This window comes from Aquarana catesbeiana, linkage group LG13 (genome assembly GCF_042186555.1).
Source record: "Aquarana catesbeiana isolate 2022-GZ linkage group LG13, ASM4218655v1, whole genome shotgun sequence".
NCBI classification, from domain to species: domain Eukaryota; kingdom Metazoa; phylum Chordata; class Amphibia; order Anura; family Ranidae; genus Aquarana; species Aquarana catesbeiana.
The window spans coordinates 29,316,898-29,340,783 of record NC_133336.1 but is presented as its reverse complement, the minus strand read 5'-3'; the positions used below and the strand labels follow the sequence as shown (position 1 = coordinate 29,340,783).

Genomic DNA, 23,886 nt, shown 5'->3' with positions numbered 1-23,886 from the left:
TCCAAGCTGCATGAGGTCCAGTGTGTAATTTCCACAGTCAGTGATTTTGGGAGCATCTGCTGGTGTTGGTCCTCTGTGTTTTATCTATCAAAGCAGCCTGGGCTTCCATATCACCTCAGCAGTGCCACAGGCTGATCACCTCCACGCCACATTGATGTAAAAGGAGCCCCGACCAAGTATTGAGTGCATACTATACTGTACATGGACACATACTTTTTAGTAAGCCAACATTTCTGTATTAATCCATTTTTTTTTTTTTTTTTTTTATTGGTCTTGTGCAATATTCTAATTTTCGGAAATACTGAATTTTGGGTTTTCACTAGCTGTAAGCCATAATCGTCAAAAAAAAAAAAAAAAAAGAGAAAAAAATGCTTGAAATATCACTGTGTGTAACACATCTATATAATAATAATATATATAGGAGTTTCACTTTTTGAATTAAATTACTGAAAACTTTTTGATATTCTAATTTTATGAGGTGTGTCTATGTATAGATATAGTTTATCTATAGCTCAAAAAATATATTTAAAATAATATATGTATGTGTATGTATATGTATATATAGATATAGATATATAGATAAAGGAGAGGGATAGAGATAACGCCCCATTTTTGTAAGTTATTTTTTTTTCATGTGACAACACTGAAGAAATGACACTTTGCTACTATGTAAAGTAGTGAGTATACAGCTTGTATAAGACCCGGTTCACACAGAGGCGGCACGACTTGCAGGTCGCCTCAGCGAGGCGACCTGCAAACGACTTCCGCGGCGACTTGCAAAACGACTTCTGTATAGAAGTCGCCCCCAAAGTCGTACAGGAACCTTTTTCTAAGTCGGAGCGACTTGCGTCGCTCCGATTAGAACGGTTCCATTGTACAGAACGGGAGGCGACTTGTCAGGCGACTAGGTCGCCTGACAAGTCGTCCCTGTGTGAACCGAGTCTAACAGTGTAAATTTGCTGTCCCCTCAAAATAACTCAACACACAGCCATTAATGTCTAAACCACTGTCAACAAGTGAGTACACCCCATAAGTGAAAATGTCCAAATTGAGCCCAATTAGTCATTTTCCTCCCCGGTGTCATGTGACTCATTAGTGTTACAAGGTCTCAGGTGTGAATGGGGAGCAGGTGTGTTAAATTTCATGTTATAGCTCTCACTCTCTCATACTGGTTACTGGAAGTTCAACATGGCACCTCATGGCAAAAAATTCTGAGGATCTGAAAAAAAGAATTGTTGCTCTACATAAAGATGGCCTAGGCTATAAGAAGATTACCAAGACCCTGAAACTGAGCTGCAGCACGGTGGCCAAGACCATACAGTGGTTTAACAGGACAGGTTCCACTCAGAACAGGCCTCGCCATGGTCGACCAAAGAAGTTGAGTGCACGTGATCAGCATCATATCCAGAGGTTGTCTTTGGGAAATAGATGTATGAGTGCTGCCAACATTGCTGCAGAGGTTGAAGGGGTGGGGGGGTCAGCCTGTCAGGGCTTAGACCATACGCCGCACACTGCATCAAATTGGTCTGCATGGCTTTCATCCCAGAAGGAAGCCTCTTCTAAAGATGATGCACGAGAGCCTGCAAACTGTTTGCTGAAGACAAGCAGACTAAGGACATGGATTACTGGAACCATGTCCTGTGGTCTGATGAGACCAAGATAAACTTATTTGGTTCAGATGGTGACAAGCGTGTGTGGCGGCAACCAGGTGAGGAGTACAAAGACAAGTGTATCTTGTCTACTGTCAAGCATGGTGGTGGGAGTGTCATGGTCTGGGGCTGCATGAGTGCTGCCGGCACTGGGGAACTACAGTTCATTGAGGGAACCATGAATGCCAACATGTACTGTGACATACTGAAGCAGAGCATGATCCCCTCCCTTCAGAGACTGGGCCGCAGGGCAGTATTCAAACATAACGACCCCAAACACACCTCCAAGATAACCACTGCCCTGCTAAAGAAGCTGAGGGTAAAGGTGATGGACTGGCCAAGCATGTCTACAGACCTAAACCCTATTGAGCATCTGTGGGGCATCTTCAAATGGAAGGTGGAGGATCGCAAGGTCTCTAACATCCACCAGCTCTGTGATGTCATCATGGAGGAGTGGAAGAGGACTCCAGGGGCAACCTGTGAAGCTCTGGTGAACTCCATGCCCAAGAGGGTTAAGGCAGTGCTGGAAAATAATGGTGGTCACACAAAATATTGACACTTTGGGCCCAATTTGGACATTTTCACTTAGGGGTGTACTCACTTTTGTTGCCAGCGGTTTAGACATTAATAGCTGTGTGTTGAGTTATTTTGAGGGGACAGAAAATTTACACTGTTATACAAGCTGTACACTCACTACTTTACATTGTAGCAAAGAGATCTGGAAAATGCGTGTTAATGGACCCTGAGGGCTTGTTAAAGGAACACTGTACTAATGTAGCATAATGTACGCAAATGGTATGGAACACTTCCATTAACTGAAACTTTTCTGCTAATGCTTTTCAGTGGATGAATATATCTCTGTTGCAAAAGAGAAGCATGGATACAACATGGAGCAGGTATTTGTCTTCTCTTTCTCCTCCTTTCATTTATTAAAAAAAACAAAAAAAAAAACACATATATATATGTTAGTCTTTAAAGCGAACCCTGTAGCTTGTATAACAAAATTCAGCCATAAGAACTTTATAAAAACTTGGCTTTCTTGCAGAGTTGGGAGCAACATTGCCATCCAACACTTCCAATGTTCACCTGCTAAACACTGTTTTATCCCATCCGCACTTATGTCTCTTCTGCAGGATGATTGAATGCATATTCAAATTCACTAAACTTAAATTGTGCAAAGGTTTAGGCCCCTTTTACAGTTGTGCGACCTGAAAGTCGAGTGACTTTGCCACGACATGAAGCAATGCCCGTGTAATCTTGAGGTCTATGGACCTCAAGTCGCATCAAAGTCAGACCAAAGTAGTGCAGGGACTACTTTTGAAGTCGCACAGATATGAATGGTACTCATTGGAAATCGTGGGGTATGACTTGTCATGCAACTTTGCAGTGCCAGATCGCACAAGTGTGAAAGGGGCCTTATTGTAAACTCTGAGGTCAATGTTAAATTTATGTAGATTTTCAGATTTCTACAAAGCCTTTTCTCAGGTAACAAGTCAAAGATTAACAACTTATAGCTTTTCTGCAGAAATTTAAAGTGGTTCTAAACATCAAGTGTGTGTGGTGTTTTTTTATTTTTTTTGTTTTTTTTTATTGCTGTTTGTGCCCCAGTTGGGTAGATTCACCCTCTACTTGGCCTATTTACTATTATTGAAGTGAAAGTAGCAGAAAATGTAAAATTTTGGGTTGTCAGAACAGTGAATGAGGGAAAATCTTCCAATGGGGACACCAGTTCTAGTGACCCTGGTGAAACCCCAGGATTCCCTCACTTTGGACTTGAGATTTCCTCTTATGTCCCTGTGGTGTGTGGTGGTTTTTTTTTTTTTCTCTCCTTATGGGACACATGGCAAAAAAATGACTAGTTATCTCCCTTCCTTTTATCCATAGTGGAAAAAAGTTATGCCTTTAGCTGCATTCACACCTGACTGTTTTATAGCTTGAAGATGCTTAGCAAGCAATATTTCATTAATTTCTATGGCCCCTGTTCAAATTTAATCATTGAAATGAATGGGATTTTGCTTGCTGATCGTCTTTGTGCGTTAAGCGACAAAACACCCAGGTGTTAATGCAGCCATAAGGTAAGGTTAATTAGGATTAAAAAAAAAAAAAAACACCTATTCAGCCCCCACCCTACAAAGTTACCTGGCTTGTCTCACCAATCAAGCGCTGTCCTGGCTCCAGCTCTGTTCTCCTTCTTACTGGTTTCACAGGATACTCCAGAGCAGCAGGAGCTATAGGTTCCTTCTGCTGTGAAGAGGGTTCAGGGGCGTGGCTTATTGATGTTGTGTGTGCCTATGGAGGCACACAGCACGGCTTAGGAGCGCACCCGCATAGGTGCCCCTCATAGCACATGGCAATGAGCATCCAAAGGAAGGAGCAGCGGTAGCCGGGGACCTCCAAAGAGCAGGTAAGGGACCACCCTTACCCTTATAATATCACTTTAATAAAGCTAAGCCTTGAAAGTGAACAATGTCCAATTAGAAAAAAAGTTGGGACGCTGTGTAAAATCTATATAAAAACAGAAGGCAATGGTTCATAAACTTGTGTTGTATTCACAATAGAAAAGAAGAAAACATATCACATGTTTAAACTGAGAAAATGCACCAAATTAGGAAAGTGCAAAGGGTTTTTTTTTTTTTACCTTAATGCATTAAGATTAAAAACCACTTGTGTGCAGCAGCCCCCCTGAACCCCATCTAGCTCCAATGATGTTGCAGCAGAGTCTTAACAGCCTGGGACTTCCCCACCCCCCATCATTGGTCGAGACAGACAGCAGTGCAGCGCCATTGGCTCCCGCTGCCGTCAATCAAAGTCAAGTCAGCCAATGACTAGAGAAAGGGGGGCTGGGCCGGGCCACTGCTCAGCGTCTGAATGGACACAGAACTGTGACTCTGCTCAGGTGCCCCCACAGCAAGCTGCTTGCTGTGGGGGCACTCAACAGGAGGGAGGGGCCAGGAGCACGGAAAAGGGACCTGAGATGTGAAGGATCGGGGCTGCTCTGTGCAAAACCATTACACAGAGGAGGTAAGTATGGGCTGCAGGTTGGACACCCCTGTTCTAAAACTTTTAATCAGTGGTGTAAATATCATTATTGCATAGTTCCATAGCGTATAATATTTACAGATGATCCATGTTCCTAGATTGTCTAATCTGCAGTGTAAGGCAGGAGTGATCTTTTATTGTATTTCCTATTGTTTGTTGTTTCTCTGCATGTAAACATTGGCTGCTTATTCTGTGAAGCATCTTTTCATACTCCTGCTCCAGCTTACACTATTACATGCTTCCCTTGCAGGCACTTGGCATGCTCTTTTGGCACAAACATAACATAGAAAAATCTCTGGCAGATTTGCCCAACTTCACCCCATTTCCCGATGAATGGACTGTGGAGGACAAAGTCTTGTTTGAACAAGCTTTTGGCTTTCATGGGAAAACCTTTCACAGGATCCAGCAGATGGTAAGAATTGCACACTACTGGAAACGGTGATGGGCGCGTGCACCCGATTTACAGATCAGGGCTGACAGTCCTCTCACAAAACCTAAGATTACCTGTAATCACCTGGTATTGTCAACCTTCTCTTATTTTTTTTTTTGTCTCTGTGAGGTCTTTTGCAAGACTATTGTAGAGTTGAGATTCCAGTTTAATGAAAATGGCCTGTGCACTAGGTTTATAGCTGAACTCTGGATAAAGTAAAGATACTCCCTTGCAATGGAGTGCTTCAAGGGTTAAGTGGTCATTTCGGTCTAGGGCAGGGGTGTTGAATTAGATTTCAAGGATGGTCCAGTCACAAATTTTTCCTTCCTGTTGTGGTCCGAATCTCAAGTTTGTGCTATGACCTGAAATATTGTAGTCATCTTATGTCCATCAAGAAATGAGAAATGTACCATTTCCAGAGTATTTCAACAGTATCTGACGGGGGACACCTGATGGAAGAGGGCCCCCCGCGCTCTGACAGTGAGACACCTGATGGGGGGGGGGGGGGCTCTGATAGAGGGGTGTACACCTGACATCCGGTGTAGCCCATCTAATAAACTGTGTACCTGATGGATACGTCCCTGTAGCCAGGCAGGGAGTGGGAGTGAAATCATTGGTTGCTAGGACGCTGGCATCCTAGCAACCAATGACTGTAGTGCAGCGGGGATCTAGCGCTGCAGACTGGTGGCCCTGGCAGTAGCGTCACTTGGTCCAAACCGCAGTGCACTATTTAATGAAGCCTGGTCTAGGAACAAGAAAATCCTTTTCAGTTGTCTGGTTTTCTGATCCTGTAGGCTCCCCCCTGCCTCCTCTACTCTATGGTGGTTGCAAGTCCTCTGAAGTCATCAAGTCTAATTCAGGATCCATAGCCCCTGTATTGGATGATGCCGAGGAAAAATCCATTGCTGGAGTGTAGGGGAGTGCTGGCTTATTGTAGGGAAATATTTTCATGTCCCCTAGGCTTAAATGGCTATTTACCCCTTGTAGTGTGGGGGCCGCCCCACTGCCAGGGAGGATTTTTGCTCTCCCTGGCGTTGAACTTAAGGCCCCTTTCACACATGTGGACCGTTCAGGTCCGCCTGTCAGTTTTTTGTTTTTTTTAGGCGGACCTGAACGGACAGTTCTATGGAGCGACGGATGTCAGCAGTGACATGTCCGCTGACATCCGATCCGCTAAATTCAGATGGATGGAAACCCTATTTTACATCCGTCTATCAGATTGGATGAAAACGGGGGGCGGGGGTGTACCAAGTCAAATCTCTTGCTTTGTACTACATTGGCAGAGCCTTTACCCGCTGTCTAGACAGTGCTGATTGGCCCTGTGCTGATCACATGCACTCAGCCTAGAAAATAACTCTCTAGCAATACACACCAAACTGAGCATGAAGGAGATGGATCGGGGCTGCTCTGTGCAAACCATTACACAGAACAGGCAAGTATGACATGGAGAAAAAAAATCGAGCTTTCAGAATCATTTTAGTCGTTTTAAATTGCCAAAATGTTGTATAATTGGATCTGAATGGCACTTTGCAGTGGGTGGATACCTTTTATACCCCATTGCCTTTTAATGTACTGCTTTATTGTGCTCATTGCTGTCAATTTATGAAGTTCCGCTGCTAAGTTCCACCTCTAAATTATTCTGCTCTCTCTGCAACTCAAACGTTTGCTTCTTATTTGTAGCTTCCTGACAAAACTATTGCCAGCCTAGTAAAGTTTTACTATTCTTGGAAGAAGACTCGCTCTAAGACCAGTGTGATGGATCGCCATGCTCGCAAGCAGAAGCGTGAGCGGGAAGGAAGGTTAGTCCCGATGAAAGCTTGAGCTATGGCAGCATAGCTTTATAATTTTTTTTTTTTCCCCTTTGTGTATTTCTCTCCCCAGGTTGGTTGGTATACTCCTCTGTTCTTGGAACTGTGTGTTTTTTTTTTTTTCAGACAAATGTTTTTTGTTAATCAGTGCTGGAGTAAATGACAATGGTCTTCAACTCGCCTGAGAAAATATCCATAGCAACATAGTATGCTGGTAACCACCAACATTATCTGTCATACTGGTGGCTGTCAGTTACTTGTTGCATTGACTGAGTGGTCTGATGCTGCCATAAATAAGCTCTATTTGGCTTTGATAAGTAGGTATCAGTCTATATGTTGCCCTCAGAAATGGTAGAGCTTGCTAGACAAATATACACTCACCGGCCACTTTATTAGGTACACCTTGCTAGTACTGGATTTGACCCCCTTTTGCATTCATTCATCATGGCATATATTCAACAAGGTGTTGGAAATGTTCCTCAGAGATTTTGCTCTGTAGTGACATGATAGCATCACACAGTTGCTGCAGATTTGTCACCTCCACATCCATGATGCCAATTTCCCGTTCCACCACATCCCAAAGGTGCTCTATTGGATGAGATGTGGTGAGTGTGGAGGACATTGGAGTACAGTGACCTCATTGTCCAGTGGTGAGATGATTGGAGCTTTGTGACATGGTGCATTATCCTGCTGGAAGGAGCCATCAGAAGATGGGGACACTGTAGTCATAAAGGGATGGACATGGTCAGCAACAATACTCAGGTAGGACTTGGGGTTTAAACGATGCTCAATTGGTACTAAGGGGCTCAAAGTGTGCCAAGACAATATCCCCCCCACCATTACACCACCACCACCAGCCTGAACCAGTAATACAAGGCAGGATGGATCCATGCTTTTTAATGTTCACACCAAATTCTGACCCGATCATCTGAATGTCGCAGCTGAAATCGAGACTCCTCAGACCAGGCAACGTTTTTCCAATCTTCTATTGTCCAATTTTGGTGATCCTGTGCCAATTGTAGCCTCAGTTTCCTGTTCTTAGCTGACAGGAGTGGCACCCGGTGTGGCAAACCCATTTGACTTGAAGTAATCTGCCTCAGGTGTGAGAAGGCTGTGATGGAAGCTGCTGTTCTCCAGTACCATGTACTAGTTCAGGGGATAAAATCCTGAACCGTTTTATGCCACTTTTTCTTGAAACAAGTTTGTGGGAGTGTTTGAATGACAGCTTGCAATTTGGAAAAGAGATGAATCCTGGAAGAATTTCTATCTGTTTTTCTCAAGGTAGCCGGTGATGTGCAATAACACCCCGTACCCAGTCATTTTTGCCTTTTTATCACTTTAGTGGTAAAATGGTCGTCTCTGCTGGGATGGCTGTCTCGGCAATACATGATAAAAAATCTTCCGGTATTTAATTCCTTGCCATGTTTTGGAAGATTAAATGTTCTTTTTGCTGTTCGTTTTTTTTTTTTTTTTTTTCAGTGGGGATGAGATGGAAGAACCGATAAATAACAACCCGACTGATATGGAGGTTGACCCACAAAAAGAACCCAAGAAAGAAGTAATTGTACGTATGAATAATTTCTTCACTTTGCTAGACTGGGAAGGCATTCCAAATATCCACATCTGAATAACTTTCAGAGCACCTTGAAATTTTAGTTAACCACTTGCCGCCCATATAACTTATAGGGCAGCAAGGTGGCACTGCTGCACTTCCGGGTGCCAGCGACTCTCTCCCGCTGTGATTATACACAGTGGGTGCTGATCTGGTACCACGCGCTCGATGTCCACCGGCACCCGCCAATCATCCAGCAAAGGCAGAATGACGATTTGCCTATGTAAACAAGGCAGATCGCTGTTCTGTCAGTAGGGAAGGCATGGATCCTCTGTTAGGGACAAGGATCCATGTCTGACCCTTGTAAAAGCACCACACACACACACACTACCTAGGTGCTCAGTAAAAGTGTTTGTTACCCTAAAAAAATAAATAAATAATAATAATTCTGTTCCTTTAAAGCAGGGATCTCCAAACTGTGGGATGGATGCGGCCATTTGCTTGCCTTTATCCGGCCCTTTGTGCACTACCCCTTCAACAGACACTAATGACGGGCGCTGTTTTCTTCCACTGATGCCGAGGCTTTTTCTGCTCCCACTGACCACAGGCCGGCCCCCCCTAAAGCCCGAAGGACTATAAACTGGCCCTTTGCTCAAAGTTTAGAGACCCCTGCTTTAAAGCATGTTATACAGCACAGTGCTTGTGCTGTGTAGTTTGCCTGCCCCCCCTGTATCACCTTAAATACCTGTCTGATCCCGCCAGTTTCTGACCTCCCCCTATGTAAACTGACCACGGTAATCATGGCTAGTGAGCTCTGACACTGTGGTCAGTTTTCGTGCCTCTGTCATCCGCAGCTCTCCTTTCCTCCTCTCTACACTTATTTTAATGAAAAAAACACAATACATAACCCAATTTTTTTGTTCAATATAAAAGATGTTACGCTGAGTAAATAGATACTAAAGATGTCATGCTTTTAAAATTGCGCACACCTGCGACAAATGACAAATTTACTATCCACAGACGACGCTTTCAAAATCCTTTACAGTTTACTACTTTTAGATGTACAGAGGAGGTCTAGTGCTAGAATTACTGCAGCGATACCTCATGTGTAGGACGATATCGGTTTGCGTGCATGTGGTAGTGATGCACGCGTTCGCCTTTGGGGACTTTAATTTTATTTATTTTATTTTTACACTGTTGCTTTCATTTTTTTTTTTTTTTTTTGATCACTGTTATTGCTGTCACAAGGGCAGCAATAGGCATGTGACTGGTCCTCTTTTTATGCAGGGACCCAAAATCGCTCCTCTGCACTTGAAAGTATTCAAACCGCAATATCAGCGGTTTTGAGTACTTTCGATTTTTAAAAAATGGAGCTCTTAAGATGCCGGTAAACCAGAAGTGAGGTCATGTCATCGCTTCTGGGTTACCATAGCGGAGACTCAATCAAAGCCAATCCCGGCTTTTACATGTTGGCTAGTAGCTCGGGTCTCCTGGTGGGGTGGGAGAGTCCGAGCGAGCCACAGGAGGGGGGACGTCACCTCCTGCTGTCTGTAATAACCAAGTGGTTGGTTAGCCGCTCCGGTTGTTATTACAATATAGCTAACCATCGACTTAAAAAAAAAAAAAAAAACAGTTCTGGGGTTATGCCAGGGATCACCCCGGTACAACCACTCGAAGTCAAATGACATACCAGGTATGTGATTTGGCAGCAAGTGGTTAAATGAGAATTTGTTGTAAATTGTGTTTTGCCTCAGGAAGGTGTGGGTGTATGTATCTATATTTTTCCCCTCTATTCTATGTTTTTATATATTTTTTTTTTTGTTAACCAATTTTTAGAGATAAGTATGAAAACTAGAAATGCCAAAAATAGACTTGTACCTTCAGGTAGGAAAGCTTTTGAATTCCCCCTCCCTGTCCCGGGTGCCTCCCTCTATACCCCTACCCCACTGCAGCTAATGGTGAATGTTTTATCTGCCACTTTGTTCCTCTCTGGCATTTACAAGCTAAAAATGAAGATAGGCAATTGATCACCACAGAGAAAGCAATTGAATGTTGCTGTTTTTTGTACTGCTATTGGCGTGTCTTCTACTAAAAGAGGAGTTTTAAACTGAGGAAACTGCTTGGGTAAACATTTCTGGCATTGCAGGACAAGTCCAGTTGAATGGCACTATTGGCTATACCACAAAGTCCTATAAGAAAGTCGAGGAACCTATTTGGGGTCACATGTACACTAGAGCTTTGGCCAATGTTTGTCACATCTCAGCATTTTCAGGACGCCGGGGGTGGCACAGTTACAATGTCCAGCAGTCAGAATTCCTGCAATCTGGACATACAGCCCTAAAATGCAAGTACCACTCGGTACATCGTCCTGTTACTATGTATTTCTTCCTGTCATAGGTTTTGACAGGCTGCTGACAGCGGGGCTGGATTTTGCACCTGTGCCTCCTCAGGCACTCAAATGCTAGAGGTGATGCACACGAGCCTAAGTACTAGTGTGTATGTGGCCTAAGCTGAAGTGCCTTTGAAACCTGGCGATTATTGGTCATATTCTCATTGCCTGTCTGTTTTTTATGCTTTAGCAGTCTCCTAAGAATGACACGGTCCCACATGTGAAGAAAGATAAACACCCATCTCAGGCTAAAAACAGAGCCAAACGGAAGCCACCGACGGGGATGTTCCTGTTTAAAGAGGACGTGGAAGCCATCTCTGCCAACGCCAATGCTGCTACCACTATGCTGAAACAGCTGGATATGGAACTGGTCTCCATAAAGAGACAGGCAAGTGCTACTTCATCCTCCGCTGACAAGGTGAAAGCCTGGTATTCACATGTACTGTTGTAGTGTTTCTTTTTCATTCTGTTAGGACCAGTTCACACCATAGAAACGCAGTCCGGAATGCGTTCCAGATGCTTTTCTGCATGCGTGTTTTTGATGTATTCCAGTTCATTTTTCCTCTTAACCTCAAATAAGGATATGTGTGTTCCAGTGTGTTTTTTGATGCGTTTTGTAGTGGTCCAGTGCAGAAAAAATGCAGCATGGGTTTTTTTTGTGTTTTTTTTTTTTTTTTTTTTTTTTTTTTTTTCTACTGCAACACGCTAGAACTGCAAGCACCGGTGTGAAATATACCATTGAAAGCCATATAACCTACTTTCCATGCAATTTTGATGCAGAAAAAAAACGCACTGGACTGCATGTGGTGTGAACTGGCCCTAAAAGTAAAGACACAACTTCTGTAATCTATTTATTAGATCACATGACATTCCTTTTTTTGGTGTTTACTAGTAAAGGTTTGCAGTAAGCCCCCATTTTATCATTGTTTGCAGTGACCGGAGTGGTTTCTTTGGTCACTAAACCTCGTCCTGGTCAGGCATGTCCACATTTTGTCTCCCGGCATACTCTGTATAGATTTGGTTTCCCAGTAGCTGGCATTTTTTTTTATTTGATTTTGTCAATCGGCAGCTCTATAAAACTTAAAACATTTAATCATGGAACTGATCTGAAAAAAAAAAAGTTGAATTGTCCATAGGTTCCAATCAGGTTTTATATTTAAAAATAACCGGATAGCTGTTGCATCATTTTGTAAGGCCTCTTTCACACAAGCATATTACAGTGTACACCTGTGCAAGGGTCATTTTCACTCACACAAGGATGCCCAGGTTTTCCGTACATCCCTGTGCTGGCGGTCCCATTTTATGTCAGTTGGGGTGCAGCAGCTGCATGAACACAACCACTGTTTTAGTTTGACAGCCTTCAATGGGACTGCCTGCACGGAACACCTGTGCAGGTAAATGCATCCTGTGTATGGCGTAGTACATCGGTGCAAATGAGGCATAAAGCAGACTCCAACAAAAAGCTCTCATTGCATCATTAAAGGATACGTTAAAGTGCTTGATGCTTGATCCCCTGCGCTATGTGCACACAGATGGGTTGTGCATAAAAAAAATTTAATAACCCAAAATAAATATAAAAAAATATATATATATATATATATATATATATATATATATATATATATATATATATATATATATATATATATATATATATTTATACTATACTCAAGGTTTGTGTTGGGGACTGCTGCTAAATACCTGGTAGTGTTCTATATGGTTCTAAACAGTGATAGAAAATTAGTGTGTGGTACAGCGCTCCCCACTAAGGCTGTGTAGTTGTACACACTGCATGTGAGGCCTTCATTAATCATTAAAAACAAATACAATGTGTAGGACTATATTAATATAACATAAGCCGCAATAGGTAAAATAAGCCAAAACACCACTGTTTATCACTGGTATATGCATCACAGCAGTGGCTTGGCTTATAGTACTTTAATGCTGTTTGTTATATTTTATATAGTCCTACACATTGTATTTGGTTTTTAATGCTTTATAGGGCCTCACATGCAGTTTCCCCCAAGTGTGTTAATCTACATAGCCTTAGTGGGGAGCGCTGTACCACACATTCATTTTCTGTCGAGGGATAAGTTCACCTTTTAGTAACCTGTTATTAAATTGGCATCCCTACCCCGATCCCTCATTGTAACAGGAGGCAGGGGATTCTCTCCCCGCACCTGCTGCCCCCTTTTTTTAAAACCATGCAGCCTTGCGGGGCTCTGCCCACACAGCCGCATCATTTATTCAGAGTTTTCTGAATGGATGATCTACAAGTCCCGTCTGCCACTGCAGCAGATAGTTTATAGTTCCCAGTGAACCTAGAGGGTGCTGGTGAGCACACTCGTCATAGTTCATTGATTCTTCCTGGACTTCAGTATCTGCCCATATGGGAGGTATGAGCAGACCGTTGTATTAAGAGTCTGCAGGAGCCTGACGTTGCACGTGCCATCTGCTGATTGCAGGTGCAAAGCTCTGCAGGCTCCTAATAATAAATACATTTTTTTTCACCTGCAAAAAAATATATATATAATATTGATATTTTTATACAAAAGTTAACTTGGACTTTAACAGAGTATTTAGTTGGTTTATGTAAATATCAACCACATAAATGCATAATGTTGAAGAAATTAAAGCCTGTTGCTTTTTTTTTATTGCTCCTGATGTGCAGTTTCATTGATGCAAAAAAGTCTAAAAACATTCTTGCTTTTTAGATTCAAAATATCAAACAGACAAACAGTGCACTCAAGGAGAATCTACAGGGCGGAGTTGAGGAGTACAGAGTCACTGAGGTAGGTGCTAGGCCATTATTTTATACAGCTTACATTTAGAGGAGAGCAGTAAAGTACATTTGTAGGTGAACAGGCAATTCCTACACTTTTGCCATCAGCATATCTAGTTTGTATGTTTTAGATAATCTGATTATTAAAAGCTATCCTAGCCTTGTAGGTATATGGTTATAATTCTCAGTTGAAATACTGTATTTTGCCTCCTATATTTGTGCAGTTTTAACTAAATACGCTTTTTTTTTTTTTTTTCTTTTAGGTTCCGCAAAAATTTAATGCTCGCTGGACCACAGAGGAACAGCTTCTAGCTGTTCAAGGTATAAAAAGAATGCTTTGCTGTCTTTGGTACAACCTGGCTATTTTATAAGGACCAGTGATGATGGGCTTTGGGCTGCGAATGCTTTTGATAGCAGTAGGAGATGCTTCTAAGATCTCTTTCCAAGCTGCGTTTGGACCTGTTACAAGCTGCTTTTTGCATTCCCAAAGACTTATGATGGGAATAGCAGTTTTGATGTGAACAAAAGTCTGTTGCCACTGGTCCTAAGTTTTAAAGACCGATAATGAAATGTTTTACATTACGTTTAGTTCTGAGCACCTGTACTGATATACAATAGCTGCATCTTGCTAGGGTTTTGCTGGATTGCATGGCTTGGAGTCCCAGTGATTGCGAACCTTGGCACCCCAGATGTTTTGGAACTACATTTCCCATGGTGCTCAACTATATTGCAGAGTGCATGAGCATCATGGGAAATGTAGTTTCAAAACATCTGGGGTGCCAAGATTCGCCATCACTGGCCTAGACTGTCATTGTGATCAGCTTCCAGGTTTTTTGTCAAAGCTTAACCACTTGCTGACCAATCAAATGATCAGTCATCTGGTTCTATGAAGGCGTCTTATTGATGTCCTCCCAGAACGCCACCCTCCTGCACGCTCCCGTGATCAGATAAAGGGCCAATCACAGCTGCTGTTTACCATGTGATCAATAGTGTCCAATCACAGCTGATCAGTGTAAACAGACTTGCTGGTTATTAAAGAGGAAGTAAACCTGGGTTTACTTCCTCTTTGTTTCCCTGCAAAGGTAAAGCCTAATGGGCTACTATGCATGGCATAGTAGCCCATTATGTGTCACTTACCTGACACAGAAGCCTGCGATGTCACCGCTGTCCCCTCTGGTATGGCGCATCCATCTTCTTCCTGGTATTGTGGCTCCGGCGCTGTGATTGGCCGAAGCCGCGATGACGCATGCGCACGGGAGCCACCACTAACGGCATATCGCCGTTAGCAGCAGTGCGCCGCTATCTACAGCGCATGCGCCGTAGACAGCGGTGCCTGTCTTTTAGCAAATATCTCCTAAACCGTGTAGGTTTAGGAGATGTTTCTTGGACCTACAGGTAAGCCTTAATCTAGGCTTTCCCGTAGGTCAAAGTGGTCTGTAAGGATTTACAACCACTTTAAGTCTCCTCTCGCGCTGTGACAGCCTGAGGAGAAGAGAGACGCTAACCAGCGATTCTCATAGCGGACATCTACACTGATAATCAGTGCCTTGATTATTAGTGCTGCCCATCAGTGGAGCATCATCAGCGAAGGAGAATTACTTGTATGCAAATTTTAAAAACCGAAACTAAGAAGCGTAGTTTTTTTTTTTTTTTTTGTTTTTTTCATTTGTTTAGCAAAAAATAACCCAGTGTTGATTAACCACTTACCAACCCGGCCAATTCTGACACTTTGCTCCTACATGTAAAAATCATCATTTTTTTGCTAGAAAATTACATAGAACCCCCAAACATTATATATGTTTTTTTAGCAGAGACCCTAGAGAATACAATGGTGGTCATTGCAACTTTTTATCTCGCACTGTATTTGCGCAGCAATTTTTCAAACACTTTTTTTTGGAAAAAAACAGTTTCATGCTTTAAAAAAAAAACAAAACAGTAAAGTTAGCCCAATTTTTTTACATAATGTGAAAGATGAAGTTGCGCCGAGTAAATAGAAACCTAACATATCACGCTTCAAAACTGCACACGCTTGTGGAATGGCGCCAAACTTCGGTACTTAAAAATCCCCATAGGCGATGCTTTAAATTTTTTTACTGCTTACATGTTTTGAGTTACAGAGGAGGTCTAGGGCTAGATTTATTGCTCTCACTCTAACATTTGCGGCGACATCTCACATCTGTGGTTTCAACACCGTTTTCATATGTGGGCGGGACTTACATATGCGTTCGCTTCTGCGTACGAGCACACGGGGACAGGAGCACTTTAAAAAAAAATTTTTTTTTTTAATTGTTAATTTTACTTAAAAAAATTTAATTTGACACTTTTAAAAAAAAAAAAAAATTTGATCACTTTTATTTCTATTGCAAGGAATGTAAACATCCCTTGTAATAGGAATATTGCATGACAGGTCCTCTTTACAGTGATATATGGGGTCAATAAGACCCACCACTAGGCTGGGAAGCCTGAAATAAAAAAAAAATAAAACGATCACCGCTTCCCAGCCGAAGCGGCGTTGTTTGTTTTTTTTTTAATGCAGAGGCCGGGCATGACGTCATAACATCGCGCCCAGCCTCCGACGATCATAGAGACTCCGGCGACCATCTGGTCCGCCGGAAATCTCTATGATCAACATCCGGGGCCGGCGGATCCGCTCTCCGATTCACCGATCGCAGAGGAGGGCGGCAGGAGGGGGACGTCCCCTCTCGCTGCCCGTAAGAACGATCAAGCGGCTGACCCGCCGCTATGATCGTTCTTATGGTGTAGGGAATCGCCGGCTGAAAACGGCAATATCTGAATGATGTCTCTAGCTGCAGGCATCATTCAGATATACATCCACAAACCCAGGACGTCCATGGACGTCCTACGGTCGGCAAGTGGTTAAATACCACCAAAAGAAAGCTCTGTCTAAATGATTTTTTTTTTTTTTTTTTTTTTTTTTTTTTTTTAATTTGGCTAGTGTTTCATGACCATGCAGTTGTCCTTCAAAGTGCGACAGCGCTGAAAGCTGAAATTGGTCTGGGCAGGAAGTGGGGAAAGTGCCTGGTAGGCAAGTTAAAAGCCGATTAGCCACCATGTACAGCTGCATCAGATTTTACACACTCCAGTTTTAGTAAATCAACCTCCATGTGTCAAGGAGTACTACAAAAAAAACAACTCAGTACTAACTTGTATACTAAAACTATGGTATTGTTCAGTTTCCTTATCAATATTGGTGTGTATATAGGGACAGAGTGCATTAATATAGATGAACTGCTAGATATAAATAGGCAGCAGTTATAATACATCAAATACAGAATATTTCCTTATAATATGGCAGTAGATTTTTCCTTGGCTATGGAACCTCCTTTTGGTCTTTATGACATCAGGACCCATAGGGTGGGGGTTCAGAAGCTGGGTAAGTAAATTCCTCTCAACCCCATTAAGCCTTACTGCAAAGAATGTCTTTGCCTGGAGTTGGGCTTTACCACTCGCCGCCAAATCACATAGCTGTGTGTTATTTGGCTTCAAGTGGTTGTAGCGGAGTGATGCCTGCAGGCATCACCCCGGTACATTTTTTTTTTTTTTTTTTTCTTTTTTTTAGAGCCAGTGGTCGGTTCTCTTGTAACAGCCTGCTGGAGACCTGAACAAAGCCGGTATCGGCTTTGATTGGGTCTCGGCTGTGGTATCCTGGAAGCGACATTATGACATCACTTCCGGTTTACTCAGGAACCAACGGTGCCAGTTTTCAAAAATTGAAAGTATTCAAAAACGCTGATCCCTCCCATACAGGGGAACCAGTCACTTGCCTATGCTGTCACGTGCCTATTGCTGTCACAGGGATGTTTACATTCCTTGTGACAGCAATAAAAGTGATAAAAAAAAAAAAAAGTTAAAGGGAGAGTGTAAAAATTAAAAAAATGAAAATAAGAAAAAAAAATTAATGCGCCCTAACCCCCTGTGCTCGCGCACAGAAGCGAATGCATGCGTAAGTCGCGCCTGCATTTGTAAACGATGTTCAAACCACATGTGTGAGGTATCACTGCGATTGCTAGAGCGAGAGTAATAATTATAGCGCAAAACCTCAGTACAGTAGTTTGTCACCATTCTACCACGAGCGTGCACAATTTTTAAAGCATTACATGGGTATCTATTTACTCGGCTTAACAGCATCTTTCACATTATACAAAAAAAATTGGGCTAGCTTTACACTTTTTTTTTTTTTGTTTGTTTGTTTGTTTGTTTTTTTTTTGTTTTGTTTTTTTTTTTTTTAATTCATTAGTGTATTCTTTCCAAAATAATTAAGTTTGAAAGACCGCTGCGCAAGTACGGTGTGACATAAAATATTGCAAAGACCGCCATTTTATTCTCTAGGGTCTCTGCTAAATAAAATATATATTTAATGTTTGGGGGTTCTAAGTAATTTTTGTAGCATAAGAATACGGATTTTAAACTTGTAAGCAACAAATGTCAGAAAAAGGCCCGGTCTTCAAGTGGTTAATAAAATCAGATTGATGATGTCTATTGAAAAGAACCCTGAGGGGGCCCGAGGTACTTGTGTTTACAAGCAAATCCCTTTACAGGTATTCTATATGTGCTGGTTAAATTCGGGGGTTGTCAAATATAGTCTGTTAACGAATATATTTTCTTGCCTCGCAGCAATCCGAAAATATGGCCGTGATTTTCAAGCAATTTCGGATGTCATAGGGAACAAATCGGTTGTCCAAGTGAAGAATTTTTTTGTGAATTACCGGAGACGCTTTAATATTGATCAGGTTTTACAAGAATGGGAAGCGGAGCACGGAAAGCCAGAGGAAAACGGTGACTGCCTTGAGAAGCCTATAAAATTACCTGACACTGCTATAAAGATGTCCGATGAAGAGGACGAGGTAATACTAGTTGTAGAATGTCTTTTCTTACAATAAAAAAATGTGATAAGAAAAGGAGAGCAAAAAGCTTAAATAAACCCCTACCAAAAGATTTGGTCCTGGTGGAAAAACTAGGGGCAGCTTTTGTCAAAGATGATGGTTCTGTGCAAGACAGAAATAAGGAAAGATATCTGCAGTTCTTATCTGCAGGCTTCACACGATTTTATGGCCTTAAAGCAAAGAGCAGGGACAATCTACAAAAGTGCAGTAATCCATAGCAACCAATCAGGTCACTGTAGATTAAAAAAAAAAAAAAAAAAATTCTCTTAAATGTAAACTCAAAGCAAACCATTTAATATCTAGATGAAATCTATATGGCAGCTTTTATTTTTAAATTCTGTCAATCCAGTGATGAGTTGGACAGCTCTGCCACACAGTACAGCCCTATCTGACAGGGTAGAAGACCTAATTTTTCTCTGCAGCAGTTAAGTAAAACCTGCAGGTCTCCCCCCCCCCCCCCCCCCCCCAAGCCTGTGACTGAATAATGAAAGGAGAAACCACCTACAACACTTAATTCCATAATGGGCAGATGTTGGCAGGTTGGTTTGACCACCTTGAAGACTCTGGTATTGAGACGACCCCACCCATCTGAACTTTTACATTAAAGTACACCTGCCATGAGTGTATGTTGCCATCCTTTGAAATGAGTGTAGTGATCTATGGAAAACCATTGTAACAAATGTTTAAAGGGTAAGTTCACCTTTACAGAAAAATCTGTAAGGTGAACTTACACAGGACCCCCACCCCATTCCCACTGACCTGCATGACGGCGATCGCCCGTTCTGAGCCCCGGTATAGCCGCCTCACGGCTCCGGGGCTTGGAAATCCTTGGAGCTTAATCTCCTAAACGTACCCCCATCAGGAGGTACAATTAGGAGCATTCTAATTGGTCACATGGGCGGCACGGACCAATCGGAGGCAGCATAGCCCATCCGCTCAGCGGCTAAGAAGAAGAGGAGGAGAGAGCTGAGAGTATTTCTAAGCTCCGGAACTGTGAGGGGGCTCAAAACAGGCAATTGCCACTATTCAGGTCAGCGGAACTGGGGGGGGAGGGGGGCGAGGTGGTGGTTCTGTGTAAGTTCATCTTACATATATTTCTGCAAAGGTGAACTTGCACTTTAATATCCTAAGTTGAGGGGAAAAACATTGTATAAAAACTAGATAAATGTGCCTGTTTTTAATACAAAGGGACATCGTCTGCTGATGGCCCAAATGCTTCAACTAGGTGTACTTGCCAATGGGCTCTCTTTCACTGCCTGCTTGACCAATCTAATGGAGAGGATTCTGAATGTGAAGGAACTTGTGAGCTCACCTATGGGGCAATACTCAGTCACCAGACCTAAATACTGTCATGTAGGGATAGGCAACAAATTGCAGCACAGTGACTTAGTGGTCTGCGTTTCTGCCTTGCAGCACTGAGACCCCCTGTTTGATTCCCAGCTCAGGAGTTTGCATGGATTCCTTCTTGGTGCTCTAGTGTATGCCAAAGACCTCCAGGAACGGTAATTGGCTTCTTTATAACATTGGCCCCGTATGTGCATGTAGGTTTACATGTGAGTAAGGGACCTTAGATTGTCAGGCCCTTGAGGGCAGGATGTATACAGTATGTAAAGCACCGCGTACATTTGGTTCTGTATAAATTCCTGTAATATGGAACCAGATACCTGCCGACAAGGTCACTTTGCCCTTTCAGAATCTGTCGAGGGTAAACGCTACTTTAAAATCTCAATTTGTGCTCCTCTAAGGCCCCTTTCACACTGAGGTGGGGGCGGCTTTGGCGGTAAAACGCTGCTTATGTTAGCGGCACTTTACCGTCGGTATTCGGCCACTAGCTGCAGAGGCGCTTTGCCAGTGGTATTGCCGCGATGTCCCATTGATTTCAATGGGCAGGAGCAGTATACACACCGCTCCTTCACCGCTCCAAAGATGCTGCTAGCAGGACTTTTTTTCCCGTCCTCCCAGCGCAGCGCTCCAATGTGAAAGCCCTCGGAGGTTTTCACATTGGAGACAAAGCAGCGGCACTTTCAGGTCGGTTTGCAAGCGCTATCTTTAGCGCAATAGCGCCTGCAAACCACCCAGTGTGAAAGGAGCCTAAGATGCATTTTCTTTCCCTTTTTGTTTTTTTAAATTTGTAATTCCGTTTTGTTTTGGATGTTTTTGTTTCTAGCAGGGCTCTCCTCTTGATGTCAGATACTCTTCATGAGAAAATGAGAACTGTTTCGTTTTGACTACTTAATTTGCCCAGATCTTCAGGTATTACGAGGACTCGACCAGCTATGCTCATCATGCGTTGTGGACAAGCAGCTACTTACCAAAAAAGGCAAACAACTTCCGGCCCTTTAACATATCTGCCTTAATCACCTCTAGTCTCCCTCACAGATGGCTTTCTGCTCTCATCACCGATGATAAATACTGGAGTCATCATCATCTTCTTGCATTGGGACAATCTCCCTCTTCGCCTTGTAAATATTAACGTTCATGAAACGTTTCGGCTGTCTCTTCTGCATGAAACTTTTTCAGTTTTTATTTTATTTTTATTTTTTTTATTGAATTTTTTGGACAATGTACATTTCAGCATTATTCAGAAGAACGCTGATACAAATGAAATTCCACTTCACCAGTGTATTTCTATTTAAAAAAACAAAACGAAATGAAACTTTAAGCTAAGGGTTCAAATCTTGGTTGCGAAGCGTAATCAATTTTCAGGATTGATTGCCATGTCTCTTAATCACCATGGGTGCTTATCTGCATTTATGAAGAAAATTGTTTTTCGTTTCTTTGCTTTCTGATGTTGTGATTTTTCTGCCATATTTTTACCTCCTCTTGGATTATTTTAAGCTTCTTGGTTATTTAAATTAGAGATTTTTCATCTTTTTTGTTTGTCCTGCCTATCCATTAAGCTTTGCTTTTTATATTTGTCATCTGCAGTTTTCTGCCTTACCATTCTCTCCTCTGAGAGTTGGTTAGGTTTGCTCCCCCTTAGTGAGGACAGGATGCTGCTTTCTCAAAAGGTTAAACTGATGTGACTTGAGCAAGGCTGAGCTGTATCCCAGGGCAACAGAATTCACTAGTCCAACAGTGTAAAACTGCACAGTACATACGACGCTCCTAGGATAAGTGTGAAGTCACTTGGTCCGTTGGAACTTTCATCTGTATCTGTAAACCATCCACAGGGTAGAGGAAGGGATGAGGCAATTGGATGGATGGCTGAGCAGGAGAAAGGACTGAGACTGGAACCTCTGCAGCTCCCGCAGAAGATCTGGGTAGGATCACCTCAATGTAGAAGAAAACCGACAGCAGGACACTGAGGTCAGTATCCAATAAAAAACACTTTATTAAAATAAGCAGCACACTTACATTGAAGCATTAAACTGCATGGTTAGGGAATACCTGAGACCAAGCAGCTGTGATCAGTGTGAGCCTGTAGGCATCACTGAGCAAACAGACCAAGGATGACAGGGAGCCAGCCAGCTCAAGGTAAGGATATTGGCTGCACACAAGAATGACAGCTGTCAAAATGCCTGGTGGATGTTGGGAGAGGTGTTGTGTACGACGCGTTTCCCCTGGACTTTGCCCGCTTTTTCAAATGCATTTGAAAAAGCGGGCAAAGTCCCAGGCAAATGTGTCATACGCGTCATACAAACCCCCTCTCCCGACATCCACCAGGCATTTTGACAGCTGTCATCCTCGTGCAGCCAATATCCTTACCTTGAGTTGGCTGGCTCCCTGTCATCCTCGGTCTGTGTTTGCTCAGTGATGCCTACAGGCTCACACTGATCACAGCTGCTTGGTCTCAGGTTTTCCCTATCCATGCTGTTTCATGCTAATAACTTCAATGTAAGTGTGCTGCTGATTTTAATAGTGATTTTTATTTTGTACCGACCTGTGTCCTGCTGTTCGTTTTCTTCAACAGAATGGACTGCTCAAACAGAAAAAAAGGAGGGAACTGAAAGAAACGCCCTTTGTAAGGCCCCTTTCACACAGGCGATCCGATCAGGTCCCCCGTCAGATTTTCAGGTGGACATGAATGGCAGGTCCATGCATTCCTATGGAACAGCGGATGTAAACGGACTTGTGTCTGACCAGGCCCACTAAAAAAAAAAAATAAAAAAAAAATGGAGGCTTACATCCTCTTCCATTTGATCAGATCGGAGGTAGCCAGGTATGAATGGACAGCGCAGTCCCTTTACTCCCGGCCGCCCGAGCAGGGTTTATCTGTGTCCAATCTGCATAAACTGAGCAGACAGACCTGTCATCTGCATTAATCGGCTCATAGATCTGCTGCTGATCGAAATGGAAAGCGTCAGTGTGAAAGGGCCCTAAAATCTAAACATTACTCGTACAAAATTACTTTTAAGTTGACTTTCCTTGATATGTAAGCTTGGCAAACATCAAATTAAGGTGACCCTGCTGCTTCTCAAAAAAAAAAAAAAAAAAGGCAGTTGCACAATAAAAAAGAAGGATTACATCCCTCCTGAGGGAAGCAAATTCATTTTTCACTCTTGCAGCGCTAGTGGCACAGCTACTATCCAACATTTTCTAGTGGACCCTGGATGCTGTGGTTCTTCCCGTTGACCCCTATGTCTCTACTGGACTCAGTGGCTGGTGGAAGGATCCACGGCACCCAATGGGGGACAATACACCTGGAAGTGTCCAATAGCAGCGGTATTCTAGCTCTGCAACGAGGCAAAGAATGAACTCGCCACCTGCTGGAGAGGGGGAGTATTTATCCTCATTAGCAAAGTACTTCGCTTTCTAACTTTGTACATAGATGTACTCTGTGGAGTACAAACTCCCTGTATGATTTTTCAGAAGGAAAAAATTGTGAAAAAATAGTTATTTTCTTTACTATGAGTATAATTTATTTCCACTGCAGATCGTGTTTTTATTTAATCAGATGTCCCTGTTTTTATTTGTATGCATGCTTCATGTTTTCATACGTGCCTTTCCATTTTATAATTGCTAAAAACTGTCAGATCACTTTTATGAAAGTTCTGTATTGTGTCCCTTTTATTTTTTTTTTTTTTTTTTTTTTTTTTTTTATTTCTAGAAAAAAAAATATATATATTCCTTCATTCATATTTTGTTTTTGTTCATATTGTCCGTTTAGGCATTTTAGAATATTTATATTTATTTAAAATATTGATTGTTTAAATCTTGGCGGAAACTTGATTGGAACAGCTGCCCGTAGATGAAAAAATAGGACCCATTAGCTAAACTTTTGCTTCCTCCTTCTTTCTTCTTTTTTTTTTTTTTTTTTTTAAGACTCAGAACCACACTGAAAAATGAGAGTTGGGATCTGTTTTGGAGCAGTCCAGTTTTTTTTATACCAT

The 23,886-nt window shown here is 42.4% G+C and overlaps 1 protein-coding gene across 7 annotated transcripts in view; it reads left to right on the top strand.

Annotated features, from left to right (window-relative positions):
• The window catches only part of RCOR1 (REST corepressor 1), a 51,476-nt gene extending 29,550 nt beyond the window's left edge, over positions 1–21,926 (top strand). Inside the window, exons 4-12 of one of the 7 annotated variants that reach the window (XM_073610348.1) lie at positions 2,493–2,545; positions 4,939–5,100; positions 6,799–6,917; positions 8,406–8,490; positions 11,061–11,285; positions 13,582–13,659; positions 13,913–13,970; positions 18,285–18,514; positions 20,721–21,926. In XM_073610348.1, coding sequence (XP_073466449.1) covers positions 2,493–2,545; positions 4,939–5,100; positions 6,799–6,917; positions 8,406–8,490; positions 11,061–11,285; positions 13,582–13,659; positions 13,913–13,970; positions 18,285–18,514; positions 20,721–20,756 — 1,046 coding nt within the window. In that variant the 3' untranslated portion in view covers positions 20,757–21,926. Of the gene's footprint in view, positions 1–2,492; positions 2,546–4,938; positions 5,101–6,798; positions 6,919–8,405; positions 8,491–11,057; positions 11,286–13,581; positions 13,660–13,912; positions 13,971–18,284; positions 18,515–20,720 lie in introns of all 7 variants that reach the window. The other 6 variants (XM_073610347.1, XM_073610345.1, XM_073610350.1 and 3 more) reach the window with 6 other exon arrangements.
• Positions 21,927–23,886: the final 1,960 nt, after the last annotated feature.